Below are 21,602 nucleotides of genomic sequence, written 5' to 3'. Positions count from 1 at the left end.
AGAAAGGCTGTCGGAGTGCCAGTATCGTCCGTGATGCGGCAAGGAGCCGGAAGCGAACGGACTACATAATAGTTCCACACGACTGCTTGCTGTACTGCAAACTTCCAGAAATCTACGAAGATGGCGGCTACATGCGGGTGAATGACACCCGGATGTGCAGCCTGCCCTACATCCAAAGTTGAGCTTCGCTTTCCTCGTAGTATCGGAAGACCCAGATTTATTGTCATTTACTGCAACTCTTGAATCCAGCTCGCAGTGTTGGCCCGCCCACGAAGAGCCACCAACATCGCAGCTGAACAGTGTCTTCATCCCTGCCTACAAATCCCAAAGCTTGGAATCTTACAGGTCTGCCATGGTTGATGATTTTCGCTTGATCGATTCTGGACATTATCCCACTTCCCATGGACCCGCGTCTCGTTATCACCATTACTGCCCCTTGACGAATTGACCGCTCGCCGGTCTGCCACCATCGGGATTTCGTCGCTAACTCCGGGGACGTTCTGTTTTGAGAGCCAACACGGATTAATGTAGCCTAGGGGATTCGTCTCCTAGTGGTTCTTGCCATTTGTTCGCAGACGCTATCTCCGCATCTTTGGCCATTGAGCCGAGCGAGTTATCCATTGAGCGATTTTCACCTCACTATGTCCCATGATAATTCCTGTTTGCCCTCGCCAGCAGCTCAGCCAGCTACTCCCGCTCCGTCCTCTATCATTTGAATCACAAATCTCTGCTCTTTTCTGGCGCTGGTTAACGAAGCGCCAATGCTGCAAATTTATTAGGGCGGGCGTATGCTGGACCTGAAGGACTTCGTGCCAGCTGTCGATAGGCTAGTCGTCTGCTGTCAGTACCTGTCACTTTGTTTGCATCACTCACAGCATACCTCTTGCATCTTGCATCTCGGTTTTCTTCAAGTCGTGAGTATTTTTTCGGTTGCCACTGAGGGTGGCGCGGCCGTGCGTTGAGCATGCATTCGTGAACGACGCTATTCCGTCGCGTGCCAAAGGCCGGCTTAGGCTACGTCTTCCGTTCAGGCACAACAAAACTCAAAACGGGGTGGTGTCTGGTGCTGTTCAACACGTTACGCTTGTTCCTCGTCGATCACGTGCTCTGGCGCTTCGTGGCGTCGCTGGCTTCTACCACAATTTAGGACAAAGGTTGTCGGTGCGACTGGCATGCAGAGTGAAATGCTAGCCAACTGGGTTCGGCACGCTACCGGATAGTTCGACGGTGAAAGGGCCTTTTCTCTTGCATGTCGACGAGCAGGTGAAATCGGCGACAATGCTGGCGACGAGTCACCTGTCGGACAATGCTAGCTGAACACCTTTGCAGCAGTAACAATCCTTGGTTACGGGTGTGTTCAGGATGCGGTGCCAACATGGGAAGCTCCTCACGGAACGCTTCTCGGCTCAGAGGCCACTTCGGAGTGGCAGGGCGGCGACGCCCGATCTGGGGGAAGTCGTATCCCCACAACTCTCCTGCGTCATCCACGTGCCCTTCGACACATGCCTCACCGTGTGTCTCGTCGTCATCTCTTGACGACTACTCCTTGACATTATTCAAGCCTGTCCTCAGCGAGGGTGCGCCAGGGCCCTCCGGAATCGCGAATGGAGAGAGGGGGGTCACACATTGCGACTGCGGCGTCCCGTCGTATGTGCCCTCCTCAGCTAAAATGGACGCATCATCACGACGGCGTGGGCGTGCCCGCAGGGACCATAACTCAAGGAAACCGCCACGGAGAATGAATTCCCGTGAGACCGCTCTGTGGACTCTCTTCCTTCTCGTTTTTTTCCTCGCCCTAGGTGTCTCTCTGTCCCCTCCAGAACCCTTCGTCACACCATTTGACCACGCGGATGGAGACGCTGCTTTTCGTCGCTCCAAAGCTGGTGTTTCCGCTGGACTTCCCCATGTGCTCCTTTCGTCTGCGTCTCCTGATGGGGACCTCGAATCGGATGGCGTGCCTGTCTCTCAGGAAGAGGAACGGGGGGCGGAACGTTCAGGGTTTGTTGGGCGTCTCTCGAGACTTCAATTGCGCGCGGCCATCACTACGCGACAGACGGCGTCCAAGTCTGCCAAAACGACCCCCGAGACTACTGATCCTGCCGCGGCACTAGCTGCTTGTGGGAGCGGCATCTATAGAAGCTGGACGAAGACGGTGAGCACCTCCAACTCGATGAACTGCTGGAACATTTGCAGCTTTGTGGAGGATGCGGTTTACGACAAGTGCGTCCAAGATGCACATCCACATGCCTGCTTGGCGGAAGCGGCAAGAGAGAATCCTCTGATCCCCAGTATCTTCAAGGAGAGATGCGTGTTCGCGCCCCCTACCGTTTCCTTCCCGCTCTTCTGGGAGACAAAGCCAGATAGCGAGCACTGCTTGAAAGAGGGTATGATCGGCTGGCTGCAGCGTAGCCCATGGGAAAACTTTTCAAGGAACTTGCCAAGTGGCTGTACGTACCCGAACTGGGACCCTGCGGCTACAGTAGCGGCCCCCAGGTCGTATATAAATGATGTCAAGTCGGCCTTCGGGAAGGCTGTGGCTCAGCTGAGAGCGGAGGAGTTTCATGTCATCGTACGAGGAGCTGAGGAAGCGGCGAAAAATCCTGTGGAGAACGGGGCGTTCCTGGCATCATCCATTGTCCCGAAGACATACTGGGATACAGCGAAGCCGGAAGACAAGGACGGCTGGCACATTACTCGCACTTTCTCTGTGCCCCAGAACCGCGCCGATTTTGCGGCGCTGACAACCAAAGACGACGGCAGCTCGTCCAGCGCGGCCATCTGCCTGTACTCTGCACTGGCAATTCAGAATCACACGGGTGGCGCTGTAACACAGTTTACAAACTACGGAATGGTTCCGCAAGTGAAAACTTGTGATGGACAGATTGGTACTCTGTGGGTTGCCGACATCCGGGGTCGCGGTTTGTTCGAAAGCTCAGATGAGGAAGTGGATCGAAAAACAGGGTTCAATCTCTGCGTCGCCCGCCGGTGGACTGTCGGGCAAACAGAGGCGGATGGTGTACATAGAGCGACGCAGACTGCCCTCTTTCACGTGGGATTCGATGCACCATGCGCCAGCTTCCTCTCGGGCTATACCTACAAGCGCCAAAACGCGCTCCACGCCGGTCAGTGGGAGCAGCATTTCGTTGCGAGGACATATCCTTTGGTGCGCGGTATCAGCGAGGTTGACGGCTCCAACAGGTGCCCGTGGGGACCTTCGGTTCAGTACGGACTGAAATGCTTTACGTCCGTGGAGCAAGATAACTTCCTTTACATGGGCAGCTTTGCTGAGGGGCAACTGAGCTGCCGTCGTCTGGTCTTGGATCGCAGTGTGCCTTCCAGTTTCTCCAGAGTTGCTGTTGTGCAGGGTGACCACGATCTGAACGTCATGGGCTTTCTTGCGGAACCTGCATCGTTCACTTGGGTTGGGCTCTTTCAGGGGGAGCAGGCGTTGCTGCCCGTGAGGACCAATTCCTCCACCAGACTGCGCGTTGTGGAGAATGCCTGCCCAGAAGAAACCTTGACCGCGTCAAGGCGGTTTTGGCATCGCCACTCAGAAATCGAAGAAACGTGCAAGGCGAAAGGAGCCGATATAAACCAACCCGCTTGGAGGACAACGTGGACTGGGGCAGACGGCGACACCGAGATAGAATCGTGGGATATCAAATGGTGCTCAGGTCATCCGCGGACAATGGAAAATACACGCTACGTGGATTGCGCAGGGATTCGTGTTACCGACAGGGGAGTCTGCATCGAGTCGGCGCCGTGCGACCAAGTCAATTCTGTCTTCTGCACGTATCCTGTGGACTACGGCCCGCGTCCGGTGGCCACGACATTGGGACTGCGCTCAGATAAGGTTACTCGCCTGCCGCCTGCTATTGAGTGCACGGTGGGGTCATCGTGTACCGTGGACTTCAACCTGAAGAGTTCGGCTGCGAGCAGTGCTGCGACGCTCCCGGCGCCGAGCGATGCGATTTGGGGTATTCCGTATACGGGGGGTAGAGTTGCTCTCAAGCTCAGCTGTATGGCGGTAGATGGATCGATGGTGGGGCCGTACGACATCACGTCGAAAGTTGACCTTTCACAGGGGGCGCAGTTTTCGACGATGCTCTCGGGGATTTACGAACTGTGCTACTGCAACGAACATTCGTCTGCTACGACCGTCGAGAGGAGCGGACAGGCGCCTGACGCGGCGTGCACGCGCGTGGAACACTTCAGCCAGATGATTGCTACTGTGACGGTCGCAGACGGTTCAGAGTCTGTAGCCTTCAAGCAGGCAATCCAGCTGCCCGCTTCCCCTCCATCTCTTACGGGTGGATCCCTCTTGTCGCTGGAGAAGGGCGGGTTGATTTCCGGTGCGCCGGCGGCATTCTGCGGCTGGGAGAGATACTTGGAACCGCTCTGCACGTTCCAGGTGAAGCCGACGGCCCGAGCACTCAAAATGTCCCTGCCCTCTGACGTCACTCTGTGGTTTATTCCAGCTCTCAGTCGCTCGGCGTCGAACCAGAACATCTGTTTTTTCCAAACTCAGGTGGAGGCTGAAGCCGTCGTCACGGTTGCTGGGGACGAGGTAATCAACGTGGAAGTCCCCATGGAAACCCCTTCGGCTTTCTTCTACGCCATATGCGAGGAGGCGACAATGGATTTCTTAGGTTTCCTGTCTTTCAAGGAGACCATCGCAGCCGTGTCAGTACCTCTGTCAGTCAACAAGATTGAGTTTGCTGCTGGAACACAAGTGAACGGTAACTCCGTGGTTTTAGACCTTGGTGGAGCGTTCACCGAGAGACTTTTGAAAAGAAGCTCGCTTTTGGTCATTTCGGTAGATAATGTGACAGATGCTAACTGCGAGCAAGACCTCGAGATCCTGTCGCCCACCCTCGTCACTCGCCCGGCGCTTCCTGAGTTGAATGCAGAAACGTCGACGAGATTGGAGCTGAATTTCGACGCAGGGCCGTCCGTGAAAAAGCTGTGCTGGTTGGAAACCATCCACTTTGGAGGTAACGTGGGTACTGTCATTATTCCACAATATCTGGCATCCTTTCCGAGGGTCTCGGAGGTTCAAAACTTGACTCCGGCAGACTCGCGATGCTTCCTGAAGCCTGCCGAGACGCCTTGCAAGTTCAAGGTGACACCAAAAGCCTTGCCGCCAGAGGACAATCCAGCAAAAGTGCGACCGTACTTGTCCCGCGATTTACATGTGTACCTGATGGAGGACGCGTGCCCAACACGTCACGACGACGCCGTCTTCGACGTAATCGACACCGCAGGCAACGAAAGTGCTGAGAACGTGAACGGAGTGATGCTCCGTCTTGAGGCCGAGTCGGAGACTGTTCTACAGGCAGTCCTCGAGCCAAGCTTGTTGCCGTGGCTGGCGGCTCGCGGCACTGCAAATCTGTGCTGGACGCACACCCGCAAGACGTCCGCAGCATCCTGTCCCATTGGCGGTCATCCCTGCGCAGGCACGTTTGGAAAGGCGTACGCAGTCGGTTCCACGTCGGACGCAACGTCCAACGTAGTTGTTTGCGAAGAGGGCTCACGCGAATCCTGCCTTGTTAGAGTGCAGGGGCACAATCTCAATCTGTACGAGAAGGTGACGAATCGTCTGGCAGCACTCGTCCAGTGCGGCGCCACGCCGGGAATAGGACTTTTGGCGCCTTGGGGAGACTATCATTCTCTCGTCGCCTCGAGTTCTGCTGCACCGCAAGGCGCGTCTCCTCCTACTTCCGAGAACTCTACAGGCTCGTCGCTCGCCGTCAGTCCGGTTTCCCCCTTTTTCTTCGAGGCGTCGCAAACTCCTTCAAAAGGAACTTCTGGTCGAAACGATACTCTGCACGCGCAGCAGGGACAACCGCCTTTCTTGAGCTTCATGGCAGCACACGGCGACCTAGACCCGGCGCTAGCCAACAACGCAGCGAACTCAACCGCTCTCTATTATGAGGTGCCGTACGAAACTGCGGGAGGGAATCAGCAGCTCTGTTTCCGCTCGGACGCACTTGACACACAAGACCTGGAGAGATTCACCGAGCCCGTCGGTCAAGTCGTTTTTGCTCGCCAGCTCCATTCTGCTGAGCTTCGAGTTTACCTGGAGGACGAGCCATTGATGGCCATATACGCAATCGAGATTACCGTACCGGGGACAAAAGACGGTGCACAGAAGCCGGATGCTGTCTATCTTAAGCCGGTACACAACTATCCAGCGGGAAGCACGGTGCCTTGTGACTATGACAAGGACCTGTCTGGGCCGCTGCGAGACGACATTATCGGACCCATTCTGCCATTCTCGGAGATGCAGCGAATGTTGCCTGAGAATGCTGACGACCAATTCACTTTCCGACGATTCGTCGCCAGCGATCCACCTCCGAAGGTGATGGCGGTATGCTGGTCAGAGCAGCTATACCCTGGGAGCTCTGGTGCGGCTGCAAAGACCGCTGCCGACGCTATTTGGCACTCGGTGCTGGTGGGCTACTACGCCGGCCGCGCGCTACCTGCACCACCAAATGAGGGCACAGGCGTTGCAGTGTCGTGCGGTCTGGGCATCAAGGCGTGCCAGATAACTCTTACTCCTCGGCAAGCCGCGACGGGGTACTACGGAGGCATAAGCTCAGGTGCAGCCACGTTTCTGGATCCGCATGCAACTGTGGTGATGGACACGCAACTCACCACAGCGACCTGTCCTGCGGATCCGTTAGACGCTGTCTACACACAAGCCATCGCACAAACATCGACGACTGGCTGCGTGCTTCCCTCGGGGCCGCGACTGGCTGCCGACAAGGCGGTGCTGCTGCTGGACGAGCCCGCCCGAGAGCTGCTCAAGACGCAAGGGAAAGCGGGACTGTGCTATCGCCTGCCCAACTGCAGAGTCGACAGCAACTCCCCCAGCCAGCCGTGCACGCAGTATTTGGGGATTGCGCTATGGTTGGGGCCGACCCGCGCGGAGCCCAGCGACGTTGCGCTTTGCAATCGCCTTGGAAGCCGTGGATGCCTTTTGACTCTGAAGGGCTTGAACATGGATGCGGTGGGGTACTCGGTTCCGCGGCTGGCATACGCTGAAGCCTGTGGGAAAGCAGGAGACTACTGGTATGCGAACGTGGTTGAGAGGCCCGTGGCCAAGAGCGCTATGGTGTCTCCTCCGGTGGCGTTCCTCGAGGCCGAGGCTCCAGCGTCGGGGGCTTCGCCGTTTCTAGGAGAGCGGGACTGGGATCAGCTGCCACTACGCGAAGATAATCTCTCCGTAACATTTGAAGTTGATATTCAGTTGGCTTCAGCATATGAATTGTGCTGGAATCCCTTCGAGCAGAACAGTGAAGAGGCAAAGGGGGCAGACGAGTCGCGATTCATCGTGAGCTTGGGACACATTTTCTTCCTGCCGTTGCCCTTTGTCGTAATCCGTCAAATGGCAGTGAATTCTGTCGATGACGCACGGCTGGTCGTTATAGTGAATGCGATATCAACAAAGGCTTCAGCAAGCAACGTCGAGCGGTACGTCTATACCAGCCCCGTGCAAGAGACTTCTGATGACTTGGCCAAGGAGGCGGAGTGCACAGACACCGACTCGGAGACAAAGATCGACGCGACTATGTCGTTTGAAAAGGAGCAGACACTGTTCCAACGTCGGCAACAGGAGCGTGAAGCGGCTCAACAGGTTTCCCTAAATGAGCAGAAGCCAGAATCCGATGCGACGGTTGCTGTTGACATGCTTACGTTTCTTATCAGTGCCGGTGGCACACGGCAGAAGATTTGCTGGAGATCAGTTTACAAAGGTGCACAAGGTCAAGTCCTTTATGATTATCGGTAAGACACCACTCAGCCCGACAAAGTGGCTTCATCGTGTCGAGGTAGTGGGCGTGCAATCCTCAAAACCACACACAGGCCAAGCGCACGACGCACTGCTGCCGTTCTGTTCTGCACAACTCCGGGCATTACTCAGTTTGAAAACCGCTTCACGGGTCTACACGAGAGGCGCAGTTATTTGACCTTGTGGGTTCACGCCGTATGTAGACACGCGCGTGTCGTTCAGAGACGCATGCTGGGACACACGCATTCGCTCTGGTTCGTCCGGTGGCGTGTCGTACCCCGCTCCGCTCCTACATCAGGTGCAGCTAGACTTCAGTGCTGTGGGGGGCACCCGACAAGGCGTGGCGTGTTGGCTTGCATAGCCCGCTGTATCTTTGACTGCAACGGTGCCTGTTGTCCGTGAGCAAGACTGGTGACTTACACGCACCTCTTTGGCCGAGGATTTTACACTGTAGAGAGCCCGTGCCTTTGCGTGTTGACGGTTGACGTATTGCAGGGTCTTCTTGTCGACTGTTCCGGCAGCCGGAGTTCCAGAGCTTGATACAACAGCTCACGGTCAACCTGTGACAGGGTTGGCCTTGTGCTCTCTAGGTGCCAACGAAAAGTGTGCGGTGACTCTGAGGCCGAAATCCTCGCCAAATTCGAAAGAGGTAAGTCTGATTGTTTTTCTGTGCGCGGACGCTCTTCGTTAATTCGGCAGTTCGTGAGGTGTGAAGAGCATGAACTGTTGTATCCAGACTCAGTAGAGAAACTCTAGCATCGGCACATGCGCGTCGAGATCCAATGGTGCTGGACGTGTCAATAGTCACCTGCACATGAGCATGCGGCGAATCAGGAACGTGCCTGTGGGGGGGGAAGGGCGGGAGCGGAGGGGTGGCGGGGCGTGGCTAGTTCGCAGAGGGCACGCGCACAGTTGGCGCTAATCCACCCCAGCTCCCAGCACCAGGCGTTACACAACAACGCAGTGACAGCAGCGTTTTCTGAGCTGTGTATACACGTTTGCGCCGATGAGCAGTTGCGTTTTCCGGCAAGAATGCGGAGGAGAGCTCTCTTGGAATCCTGGACAGGTTTTGCTTGGTAGCCTGTCGAATGCTTGCCCAGTGCGCCTTTTGCCGCCCACGCTCTGTTATTCTCAGCCTCCGTTTTTCGCTCCTGGAGGTGAGCTCTACCTACTCAAAGGAGATGTTTGCCCTCAACTCCCGACAGATCCCCGCATCGCGAACACTGAGATGCGTGCCGCGCTGTCGCCGGAGACAGAAGCTGTGCACCTCGATGTGGTAATGTCAGAAAGGGATGTGAAGACGTATTCCTCCGCGACGGACTACCGCAAGTGGGTTAGTGCTCAGGGCCGGGTTACGATCTGCTACAGATATGGCGCGAACCTCTGCCCGGCCCCTGATCGATGCTTCGAAAAACTAGGTTCCATGTACTGGAGGGGTCCGCGGGCTGAAGCCGACACGGACCTTCGCGTTCTGTGTCAAGACCCGCAAGGATGTCAAATCAAGATCACGGGTCTGAACCTCAATCTATACGACCTGTCGTACAGTAGAGTGGCTGCACTCAAAACATGCGGCAGCCCTGGCGGTGTTGGCCTCCTCGACGTTGCCAAGTTTCCGCCTGGCTACACGCGTGACCCCGTCCCCCCTGCTCTGGAAGACCACTTCGATCCTGGTGGAGGACTAGGGCGCGGTGAGTTTGAATGGGCAGGCATCCAGGATCCCTCGTAGGGGGGTGGAGGGGGGGGGGGGGGGGGGGGAAGGGACTTGTCTAAGAATAGCTACCGAAACAAGATCGCCTTTTAGAAGCGTCCACTCTTGGCGGGTGTTGGTCTTGGGTCCTCAGTGGAAAAGGAGCACGTAGCGCGTGAGAGCGGAGCTTGGAAAGGCGTGAAGACACGCAGCGTCGAATTAGAATCTGTGACAGAAGACGCCAGACAGACTCGGGATTTCTTTGGTCATCTGCGTGCGTCTGTGGGTGCCATGCTCAGGCATATTCGTCGTCAGCAAACTCGGTCGCGGCGTCTTGACATGCGGAGCATCAAAGAAAGTGAAGGTGAAGGAAGCATGGTGGGTAGTCAGCGGTGAGCCAGCAAACGGTGCCGAGTGTCAGCGTAAGGATGTGACAAGCTTGGTGGCTTCCCACTGCGCCAAAAAACAGATATGTGTCATCTATCCGCATACGCCTGAAGACGACCGGACTGTCAAAGGCTTAGTTGGACTCAATAACGATGAGTTTCTTCAACTTGATAGCCCGTGCTATCCGCCGACGGGCAACGAGCTGAAGCTGACCGGGGCGTATGAATGCACTGGTAAGTGAGATACATTCTGGCGCTCCGCGGTGTATGCCGGAACCTTTTTCGGCAGCGCGACTGCTCCACACAAATCCCCTCAGGCATATCTGCACCAATTTGCGTAGCCGTCTCTACAGGGATAGTTGTCTACAAAAAAACCGATACCATGCGTTGAGCGGCAGCAATGTAGATTCGGAGACGACACGAGAGTATTTTGGGCGGGTTGCGGCTCAGCGTTTGACGACGGGTAGTCGACGGTGAGTCTTTTTCAAGCCCTGTTTGCGTTCTCCTCGGGATGGGCGTTGGTATTATAGCAGGAGTTGCTGAGTTGCAGCGTCGGTTTACAGGGCAGACGCTGCGACACGCCATGCAGTCTTACCCACCAGTGACTTCGTGCTTCCTCTTGCTGACGATGCAGCTGAGCGGCCGTCATCGTGGTGGCCACAGTTTTTGGAGACGCGAGCGTCTGTGCGCGCCATCGACTACTCGAAGCCGTCAACGGAGGTCATGGAGATGAGCGTCACCTTTCCTTCTGGCATCGCCAGCATGTTCAATCTGTGCTGGAACCCTGACCAAGACCTCGCGTTGGAGCCGTCACGCTACACTGAGAAGCTCGGCTTTGTTCAGGCTGTTCCCACGGCTGGCTTATCCGGTGTGTCTCAAAAGCAGCGCCTCATCTGTCGTCGCGCGCGGGTCCCGCTTCTTAGCCGTTCATATGCATTCACACGCACTTCCAACCGTGCCAGCCTATTTTGCTGGGGGTATCGTACGTTTTCAGATGCCGCGGCTGCAGTTCGTGTCGGCTGCTCATTGATACGCAGATACACTTCGGGGCCGTTAGGTGTGGAGAGCGTATGAGACCCAAGGTGGCTACAGTTTCCAGACACTGCCACGTTTCTCTTCTGTGGTCGGCTGTTAATCTAGTAGCTTGTGGAATAGTGTGATGTCGCAGTGTGGCTGGGAAGCCTCCGAAAGAGCATCAGGGGGGTCGCGTCCGAAGCAAAGCACATACTGACGCCGATGCTAGGGACATGTTCAGTTGATGGCATTGACGATTTCCATGCGCTTTCGCTTGCTGTTGCGCTGGTGATGCTGCGTCAGATCTCATTTCGATGGTCTACTCGAGGATTGACAGCACCTATGTCGAGGTTGTTGTCACGGGCATCGTGGACGAGGAGTCTGCCTACGGCACCTACGTCTACGCAGTTGACATCCCTCCGGAAGGAGCGCTCGAATGCAAATCTTCTGATTCAGAGACGGCCAACTCGAAGAGTGTTTTCATGAGTTATGACTCAGGCGACTCCGGAGTGGCGGTGATTCGATATCGAATCAAGGCACCCCCTCATGAAAAGGGGATGTGCTGGCATTGGACGAATGACAAGCTTGCCGCTGATGGAGGGGAGCAAAGAATCTTGCTGGGCACCCTGCCCGGAGCTGTGAATCCGAAGCCGCGTGCGTGGGGGGAGATGATGTGCAGTGGATCGAGTGGGGCCAAGTGCTCCATCAAATTTGAGCCGGATACTATTTCGAGTGTTTATCCAGCGCCAGGATCTGATAGCGGGACCCGATCCGGTTTTACGGACTATTCGAAGTATGCTAATCTGCATTCGCACTTCCGCCCCTTAGCGAGTTTGGGTCTCATTGCAGGGCGTGATGCGTGCCCCGAGGATCCAGAAGATCTTGCATATACGCGTTTCCAGTCAACGTTCAGGCTGAAGACAACCATATCGGAAAGGGATCTGCAGGAGTCGACGATCGGCCTACCGATATCGACCGCCACGGTAGCGAGCTTGTCTTCGGCACTGTCAGATGCCCATCTGATGTGGCTCGCTGAGCACAAAGATGCTGTGGTGTGCTGGGTCAATAACGGTGGCTGCGCGATTCAGAAAACGCCTCGTTCGCTCCCATGCGCGGCCACTGTTGGACTGCTAAGCTGGATGGGACCTGTGCCGTCCGCGTGGACACAGGACTTCGCTGCGTTCAACTGCAGAGCCGGGTCGCCATGCACCTTGAGGATCAGAGGACGAAACCTGTTCAAGATGGACATGACCCATTCGCGTGTGTCAGTTGTGAAGCAGTGCGGGGGGAGCGACGGCCCGGGCATTGCGAAAATAAAGACGCGGCCGACGCTTTCCGCCGTCCCAGTTGCACCTGATGCAGGCCCACAGCATACGGACCAAACCCAAGCAAACCAATCCACGGAGGACCAGGATCAAACCGCCGTGGGCGGTACCTCTGCGGAGGGTGCAGAGGATAGCGAGTCACTGCTTGAGACGCGTGCAGCTGGCCGCACGAAAGGGCTCGGTGCGTTCTGGCGCGTTGGACGGCCGCGCAGACTGGGGCGACACCGTCGCCCGCCGACGTGTGGGTATGGAGCTCGCGGGGGGAGCGCGACATCAAAATGTTCGAGTCAACAAGGACACGTGAGCACGCTTCAAACCCGGAGTCGCACTTGGGCAATCCCATCAAGCTCCGTGGACGATGTGCTCGAGGTGGAAACGACGCTGAGCACTGGAGAGGTTTTCCTTATTTGCTGGAACCCGGCCGCAACCCCCACTACGGAACTCGCGGACTTCTCCATGCCAATAGGCGAGGTGGTCGGCTACGGTGAGGTCCACGAGTTCAACCACACATGAAACCTATATATACACAGTGGTTCTACTCGCGCCGATACATCGGCTCGTACACAGCAGATGTGGCTGTCTATGAATTTCCCTAGGTTTTGAAGCGACGCACATCCGTCTGCTGACCGGTGTATCTGCCTCTACCTTCATGTGTTCATGCCCAGCGTGTCTACAAGATTTCTCCGTGCTGCACCAGTGGCCTTTCACGTGGAGACTGCGTGGCTCAGACACGCGCTGTACCACAGCGTGTGCGTTTCAACGCGGTTTCACGGTCTCGACCTTCCTCCTTGATGAAGGGAACTTGCGGGTCCTGCAAGTGTATGTCCAGCCTCGATGATCTCTGCGATCGATTCCAGCGAGAGCAGACGCAGACACGCGTGATATGGCTTCTTGCAATAGAGATGACGTCCGTGTTCGACTGTCGCCGCTGTTGCCGCGCAGGACTCCAACCTGTCAAGGCCTTCTGCTACAGCGGAAGCCTGTGTGAAGTAATGATCGACTACCACGGGCCAGAACGACCAAACTTGTTCGTGGGCGTAAAAGCTGTCGATTGCTCCGACCCCAATCTGACGGACGAACTCGGAAACGGAGGTACGGCGGTGTGCCATGCGCGACGCTGGGGGGCTTTTCGGATGCTGCTAGCTCACAGGAGGGGTTCATGCACATCCCCGAGGTACATTGTCGCTTTGTCTCAAGTCACATTCCACTCCGTTCGTTCCGTCCTGTCCGCCGGTATGGTATGTAATAAACTTGCTGGAACGTTCAGACACGTCTTTACAAAGCTGGGTCGTCGCGCCTGCATCGAGGAGGTTTCATGTCGTTTCTGTGTCGGCGCTGTGCTGTCGGTTCTGCGTGCCGGTGGCGACGTCTTTGCAGGCAAGTTTCAGTTCACAGGCAAACAGAGGCTTATTTTTTCGCATCCGATTCCACCAAAGGAGGACATCCAGCGAGCCGAATACAAGCTTTGTTGGTGTGACAAGGCCCAAGAGAGCGAGTGCGTCGGCACGGCGTACTCCGAGCCCGCTGGCTCACTGACTGTGCAATGTAAGCGATCCGGGGTCTCTTTCGAGGGAATGGCGGACGTCGCTGTGAGAGAATTCATGCGTTTCGCTGTCGGTCTGCAGCGGCAAGGAAACTCAGTCGGCGGCAGCAACATCGGCTGGTGTATCGCAAAGAGTTACAACAGGATTTAGCTTGGTTTGAGCGCCCATCCTTTGTAGTTCGTCCATGCGTACACTCGCAGTGCGAGGCAGTTCTTCGCTCTCACCTCTTCATCGTTCCCATGTATTTCCTGTTTTCGTTCCGCTGTGGTCCGCAGTCATCCCGGAAACCGGCGTCATGTGCTTGCCCTTCACGGGACCATGCAAATTTGCGTTCCCAAATGAGGCCTTTCAAGGAGACGAAGCAGGAACGGTCTTCTTGGCGGGCTATTCGGGGACGGATGCCGATTGTACGCTGGACACGAGGTACACGCCAGTGGTCAGCGCTGCCTACGGCGAGCTCGTCTTCGAGGTGGATCAGCGCAAACTTTCTGAGGCGCTTGGGAGCGATACGGTGGCGAAAGGGACGTTTGCTGTCTGCCGCGAGACCTCAACAGGACGCAATGACAGGTCCGGAGGGAGTTCCGAGCTGCAGATCACGAGGAGCCCAGCACGACTGGGTGCCCTCGGGTTTGCAGGACCCTCCGACCCTGACTTTCAGTTCGAGAACCAGGTGGCCGTACTAGGCATGCCTACTCGAGTTGTGCTCGTGTCACAAGGCTTCAAATCCCTGGTCGGTCTAGACTTCACGCAAGATCCGTTCGTCATGCCGAGTTATCGGCAGGTTCGGCTGGCGCCCAAAGGCACGTGCGGAGCTGCGACAGAGGTCGGCCCGATTGTGCTGAAGCTTTCGGCGGTCACTGCATCCCTCGGTAAGTGCGTTGCCGGCAGAACTTCAATCTATATGTCTTGCTCGGTACGTACGTGCGTTTTCATTGTTTTGGTTATTCAGTGGTGTATCGGCGTGACGAGAGCGACTACCTGCCATGTGTCTGCTTGTTATTTGCCCTAACCTGTTCCTGCTCTCCTCTCTACGTACACGTGTCTCTCGAATTCATGAGTTCTTTCGCCGCTGTTCGACTTCCCCGGTGCAGTTGTCATGCACACATGCAGAGTGATAGCGCGTGCCTAGTAGTACTACCATCAACGTGCCTCTTGCACACGAGCCGTCACGTGTGTTTCTACCCCGTATGACAACCGTCGTGGCTATCCTGGTGTCCTACCCCTCCCGCGTTTTCTCTGTCTCATTTATTTTGGGTTTTACATTCATTTGTTTGTCTCTGTATATTTGTTCTTGGTGTGACGAGCCCGCTAGTACCGCGCGCGAATCTGCGAAGCGAGTCTGGCTCATGCCCCCCAGCTGACATTGTGAGTCAGCTTGATCAAAAGTTGCTCGTGGCTCGAGTTGTGGAGCGCGTAGTTTGTACCAGCTTGTTCTTTCGGTTGTCGTCAGAGCGCGGAGGGTATTTTCAGGTGATGTGTCAAGCAGTATTATTCGAGGCCGTTAAAATTCTTTTCCAACGACCACGCTGCACCATCTGTTTCTCCAGTCTCCTGCTTTCCGTCCAGTTCCCTTCCACCAGAACACCGAGTACAGCCGACCAGAGGTGCTCAAGCTGCCGAACACTGGCATCACCAAACTAGATGTCTGCTGGTGCGACCCGGAGTCCTCCTGCGAAAACGACGGGGACTTCTCGGTTCCTGTTCTGTCTGTGAACGTCGTCTCACCGGCGCAAAATGTCGCTGTGTTATGCACTTACGGAACAAAGTGCCCGTTCACGTTTGACGACGTCGCTGGCCAACAGGAGTACGGCATGGATTCGGATGTCCATGTTATGAGAGGTACATGCACAGGTAAGAAGTTTTCCCCGTTTGCCCACGGGAGAGAGGCGTGAAAGAGTTTCAGGACATCTGCATCTGTGCTGTCGCGGACGGAAGCAACGACCTTAACGACTTGCAGAGGCGCGTCCTCCTCGCCGCCCTTCGCGGCGAGGTGTGAGGCAGCCATGCGGCTGGACGTGCATACAGGCAAATAGGAATGCACAGAAGGGCGTGCACATGCATGCGGCGCGTGGGCGTTTTGGGCTGACGACGGCTCCACCATTGGCTCCAGTGGCGACGATGCGGGTATACGTCGCGTTGCCGCATGCGAATACGTGTGCACACATCGGGGTGCTCACATGAAGCGAAGCAATTGACGGCCGGTCTCGAACGCAGGTGTGGAGCGCCGTGTGACCCGAAACCCGCCTGAGCGGCGCGCTGGGGGCTACAAGTGCCGCGAGAGGGGACAAATTCACGTGGAAGGACGGAGACGGAGGCCTTTTCAATATGCCGCAGCTATGCCGACGCTTCCCTCGCACTGCACGGACGTCGTCCCGCAACTGTGCGCTTGTCCTCTGGGCAACCGCGGTGGACGACGTGCGTGACTGGGCTGTTTTCGTGCTGTCTGTTTCCTTTCCAGATGTGGCGACGGAACTACCCGACAGGGGTCGGCTTGTGGCTGTTCAACCAGTTGCTAAGCAGCAGAGACATGCCACCGAATCTCGCAAATGGGAGTTCTCTGGACTGGTGTCGCGGGCGTCAGTATTTTCCGGTGATGCGACATCAGAGCGTGTATACACGCTTTGTTATTGCGCACTCAAACAATCTGGATGCACGCCTGATGTCATGTTCCCAGTTGGAAAAATGACCATCTACGGTAAGTCTTGAAACGGAACTGGATGCCCCACGACTCACCGTTGCCGCAGCGACGTTATTGTTCGGCAACACGTAACAGTACGCGAGGTGGAACTATGCGGGAAGCAACATTTGCCCGTAAGCGATGCAGTGGAGATGAGACGTCCCTCGTGTACTCGCTGTACAGAGGAGATACTTCTCGCGCGGCGAGAAGGGAAGTGTCTTCCAACCAAAAGGGATTTCTACCCGGGATGCTAGCGCCGAAATTAGATGACTGGTGGATTCTGCCGCTACAAACGCGGAGAAGTGTAGTCCAGAATGCTCTGGGAGGGTTGGAAGGCAGCAGTTTGCGAATGGAACGTGCGAACCTTAGCTTGACTACGCTCACTTTTTGGCAGAGTTTGCGCGCTCTTTCCGGATGTGTAAAGGAAGGGAGTGGAGGGAATAGTGGTCGTTGGTTTTGTGTCCGTGCGATTCAGATGTATGGGACGGGACGACCGACGCTACGATGTACGACAAGGTTGTTGTGCGCCCTCGTTCACCTCCATTTGATGGGAATGAAGGCCACGTGTATGCCGCAGCCGGTGATGTCGAACTCCCAGTTACTATGGTTTCTTCCATGATGTTCGAAGTAACGCTTGTCGATCTCATCACGGTTGTGAACCCAGAGGCAACTGTGAACGTCACATACTGCGAGAGGACAGTTGCTGAAAATTGTGACGCCGCCGATGCTCCCCGAATCGAGCTTATGAATATCATCATGAAAGGTAGGTGCCATGCATCAGGTTTACACGACGTCCCGACTTCCACCAAACCTCAAACAAAGACATTCACGGTTGCCCTGGCATCGGAAATGTGTGCCATGACTAGCCATGCGCTCGTGAGTGTTGCCTGACGTACGATGCAGGGCAAACTCTTCATCGATGTTGCAGTTTGTGTGGTTGCCTTGACTGCCAGAGATACTGGTGTAGCGGTGGCGCCCGGTTTTCCCGCGGGGATATCGCTCATGGGAGGCGCTGCTCGAGAAGTACTTGATAAGGGCCGTTGCGGGTGTTGTTTGCACCGCGTTTGTTTCCGTTCACACGATATACTGCCTGCGGGTACTCCAAGTGCTGCGTCTCCAGGTTTTACGATTTTCTTTTTCAGGTCCGGCGTCGGGTTGGTGGGTATCACAGTGCGTAATGGGTGTTCCCTGCGCAGTGACTACGAAGGTCTTCCATCCTGCTGATGGTGACAAGGTGGCAGCCCTGAAAAGCTGCGGGGCTTCTTACAGGACCGACTACGGGGAGAGCAGCAAAATCAGCTTTCCACAAGTAGCAGACCAGTCGAAGCCGATAGACACGACGTTTGCATGGACGGAGAATTTTCCTGACTCCGGTCTGGACCATATGCCGCTGTGCTGGTGCAAGAAGAGCAGTGTGGTCGATTGCACCAGGACGGAGCAATATGGAACGGAAGTCGGTATTCTTCTCGTCTCTGGTAAGAGCACGCTGCCGATGACGGGTGCCTGCAAGAGATATTGCCCTTGTTTGGTGGGTCTCGCTGGCTACTATCTCGCGGGGAGCGTGGCGTTCGCTGCACTGTGCAGCACTTCCTTGTTGTCAGGACTTCAAAGCCATCCTCTCTTCCCGTGGACTCTTGCACTGTCGTTCTTGTACGTGCGGAAAACCGGTCTGGCAAGTGATGCGCTTCTGGCGTTTTGCTTTTCGGTTGCAAAACACGCCGTTCGGCCGGCACCTGTGTGGTGGCCAAACAGGATGCATCTAGAATGCGTTGTTCATCTCTCCATCCCGTTGATGAAGCGTGTCTCTGTCGAGTGACAGGGCCAGCCAGTGCTGGTAGTACGTGGAAGGTACTCTGATGATGTTGCGGCGTCTCGGGTGTCGGTGAACTCGACAAGCGCGTATGCGCGTACACTCGCCAAACGCGTGCCTGCACAACGCCCGTCGCCCGTGCTGGTCTGACGATTCCGGTTTTATTGATTATTTATCGTATACACAGAATCTGCGTGTGCCGCGTCTAGTTCACCAGCTGCGTTGTATGCTGTGCGCTGTAATGCGCCTCTCGCCATGCGCGCGTCATCGTGGTCATGAACAGCGCAAGGGAACGAACTTCATGTTTCGTGATCACCGCCCGCAGCACTCTTCGTCCCACTCACCTTGTGCCTGGGACTGGTGTCCTGCGGTCCTCCAGGTCTGGAGACGGCTCACCGAGGAAGTTGCACAGTGGGCAGGACCTGCAGACTTGATTTCACGGGATTCAGACTGCAGCACAATACCCTGAACCTGCGGGTGATGAAGGACGCATGCGGACCCACGGGGAATCCGGCTACTGTCTTGCCAAATGAAGGCATTCTCACGCTTGAATCACACACCGACGAGGTCGCGAACTTCCTTCTTGAGCCGTACCGTGGTAAGAACATGGCAACATGCTCCGCCGCCACTGGTGGGTCTGCCTGTGTTCTCTGTGCTCGTGAGCTCACCTGGGGTTGTGCTACGGATGCGAGCGGATCCACGGGGTGGTGAGAGGTGCACCTTAGATACATTGCTCAGAGCGCTGCCGCTGAGCAGCTCTGAAGTCGATTCCATGCCGCCGCTTTGGTGCCTCCTGCGGCCAGCATTTGGCCTGCGTGCGCGCTCAGTGCCTTCGGCGGGAGCGTAACGCGAAGCGACGAGACACAGATGATCTGCAGCATGTGACTGTCCCGTCTTCTCCTGGATCTGCTGTCTGCGGTGCAGGCCGGAGCTTGGCGACAACCAGGGTTTGCCAATGCCCAAAGCCGACCTCTGAGTGCACTTCGCCAGGGGATTACGACTGGCACGTTGGGGACTATTATTTCAGCGGCCCTCTGGATGTCGTCGCTTTGGAGGATGCAGCGTCCACGAGGCCACTGGACAAGTACTTGCCGTGGGATGGAGGAATCGATTCGTCCATCGACTTCTTTATGTTTACGGGCGACAAGGAATGCAGAGGCACGATGGACGGGTCAGAGTCTGGCTTGCCGCGGCATGGTATCGGCACGGTTGACGGCGACGGGCGTATAACGTGGCCTGCGTTAGGTGGCGGCGGCATCTATGCTGTGTGCTATTGCCCACGCACATCTCACCTAGACATATCCGCCGGCGGAGACCCTTTCGCCTTCAAGGGAGAAGAGAATCCGTCCAACTGTAACACTCCAGCGGGCTACATTATTCCGGTGGCGGTGGCTCTGGTAACCGGTCCCTCGACAAAAGGTGCGAGTTTCGTTTGCATGGGCGGCACCCAGTGCACAATCGAAATCGACGCCGTTCACGCCACCTCGACGTCGTACATCCTTTCTAACGCAGTTGCAGACGTCCGTCAGGTGAGGAGCTGCCAGGTTGGAGATGAGGAGTGCGACTGGGCTGTGGACGTAGAGCCGGCTTTGTTTTCATGCCGAGTCACATATGGTTTCGTAACTCGCCCACTCTAAAGAAGGCTTGGCTTTTTGTGGGAATCCAATACAGTGGACAACAGTGGTGCACATGGCGTTGGCAGGGGCGCGGTGTCGGGGGGGAGGAAAGGCGGGAGAGGGGAAGAGCGGTTGTCGTTGCCTCGCTCTTCTCTCTCGCAGTGAATGCAGTCGAACTAGCGGCGTCGTAGACTGACGACGTGATGCATTGCAGTAGCCTCTCACTTACATCTTGCTCATTTCAGACAGCAGATATGAATTCCAGCTTCTCCCGTTTTCACTGTGCATGTTGTGAGCCTGCTTTGTGGTATCCCGTTTGCTTTTTTCCGCGCCGAACCCCCAGGCTTCCTGCTCGTCTGGGTCCAGCCTCATGAAGGCGACGGTACAGGGGACGACGGACAGCGAAGCCCCCATTAACGAGCCGCTACTTGGCCTGCAGATGAACGCTGTCAAACAGACGTTTCTGTTTTCCACTGCAGTCCGTCTCGCTGCTGGGTCCTATGAAGTGTGCTGGAGAATCTCCGCCGACTCTAGAGAGGGCATTGCTCTGGGCAAACTCCACGTTAAAGGTAAGGCAACAACGACGATGTTTGCAGGTGTGCCTGCAGGGGATCCTCTTGGGGGAGTCAGACGGTCCTTACCAAAGGTTTTGCTACGTGTGTCACTGCTGTTGGGGTTTTGATCGTTGAAACCAGTATTTGGTGACGCGTGCATCGCGACTGCGGTGTTCGGTTTCCTGGGTAATACTGACTGCTGTTCCCCGCAGGCAGAGGCAGGTCTGCAAGGCTAGTCGGGCTGACCTCGTTAGACCGACCTACGATTGGTTCGTAATGTTTCGCTGTGTTGTGTGTAGCGCGGGGTTTGGATCAGACTGTGGCTGACCGCCGCTATCGCAACGGACTGTTGTCTTCGTGCTTGCCTGAGACAGCCTTCTTGATGTTACCGTGCAGTTCTATTGAGACGTATTTTTCGGTTACCAAAACTGAACTGTAGATGTACGCCGTGGAGCGTGTTGAGGACAGTCGATGGTTTCGTAAGGTTTCTGCGTATTTCGCATGTGACCTTCTCGTTCCTTTTCTGCCTGGCGCGAACGTCAGGGTTTCGGGACGTGCAAGTCATGCTTACAGTTTTTGTCCGCAACTGTGGCTGTGTACAGGCCCAGTTGACGAGAAAGCAGCTTTAACTTCCTTAAGTGGAAAACCCGTTGAGGTTGGAGTGACGTATGCCGGCACGGACAACCCGGACGAGCTCGACCAAATGCGCATTCGAATTTACCCCGTTCCGCGAGGTGAAGAGAAAGAAAGGTTTGATTGCTCGGTGCCGAATCCAAACGAGCAGCATCCGTATGAGCGCTTCATGACGGTTGACCGACGACCCGACGCAATCGAACAACAAGGACCCAATATGTTCCGGCTTCTTTGGAGAAATCTCATCCTCGTTGTGGACGAAAACACGCCAGGGCTGCCGCCTGGCAGTGCGTTTGCCGTCTGCATTTGCGATGGAGCCCGAAGTGACTGCAGCTCAGGCACAAGCTACTTTCTGCAAGTCGCCTCATGGGTGGTTCACGGTGAGTTGTGAATGCTTCGGGTATACGAATGCGCGTACGCATCTCTCGCCGCGCTACTCGATCCAGTACTAGCGTTGAAGAGTCCCCTTGTGTAGCAATGCTGATGTGCGTAGCGCGCGTGCGATTGCATGGTAGGCGCTTTACTGGGTGAACAACGATGAGCTTTCCCGCCAAACGTCAGCCT

At 56.0% G+C, this 21,602-nt stretch overlaps 1 protein-coding gene across 1 annotated transcript in view; it reads left to right on the top strand.

Annotated features, from left to right (window-relative positions):
• Positions 1–1,738: 1,738 nt before the first annotated feature.
• BESB_019000 (uncharacterized protein) overlaps positions 1,739–21,602 on the top strand; it is a gene marked incomplete at both ends in the record, with an annotated part of 34,326 nt that continues 14,462 nt past the window's right edge. The window contains 18 exons of the mRNA XM_029360609.1: positions 1,739–7,788; positions 8,288–8,441; positions 8,928–9,480; positions 9,779–10,099; positions 10,500–10,733; positions 11,183–12,241; positions 12,332–12,688; positions 13,147–13,296; positions 13,582–13,749; positions 14,024–14,617; positions 15,315–15,587; positions 16,207–16,443; positions 16,901–17,188; positions 17,568–17,900; positions 18,615–18,833; positions 19,160–19,764; positions 20,195–20,420; positions 21,008–21,418. Coding sequence (XP_029215968.1) covers positions 1,739–7,788; positions 8,288–8,441; positions 8,928–9,480; positions 9,779–10,099; positions 10,500–10,733; positions 11,183–12,241; positions 12,332–12,688; positions 13,147–13,296; positions 13,582–13,749; positions 14,024–14,617; positions 15,315–15,587; positions 16,207–16,443; positions 16,901–17,188; positions 17,568–17,900; positions 18,615–18,833; positions 19,160–19,764; positions 20,195–20,420; positions 21,008–21,418 — 12,232 coding nt within the window. The remainder of the gene's footprint in view (positions 7,789–8,287; positions 8,442–8,927; positions 9,481–9,778; positions 10,100–10,499; positions 10,734–11,182; positions 12,242–12,331; positions 12,689–13,146; positions 13,297–13,581; positions 13,750–14,023; positions 14,618–15,314; positions 15,588–16,206; positions 16,444–16,900; positions 17,189–17,567; positions 17,901–18,614; positions 18,834–19,159; positions 19,765–20,194; positions 20,421–21,007; positions 21,419–21,602) is intronic.

The sequence above is a fragment of the Besnoitia besnoiti genome, chromosome XI (assembly GCF_002563875.1).
Source record: "Besnoitia besnoiti strain Bb-Ger1 chromosome XI, whole genome shotgun sequence".
In the NCBI taxonomy this organism is placed as follows: domain Eukaryota; phylum Apicomplexa; class Conoidasida; order Eucoccidiorida; family Sarcocystidae; genus Besnoitia; species Besnoitia besnoiti.
This window is presented reverse-complemented; position numbering and strand designations above follow the sequence as displayed.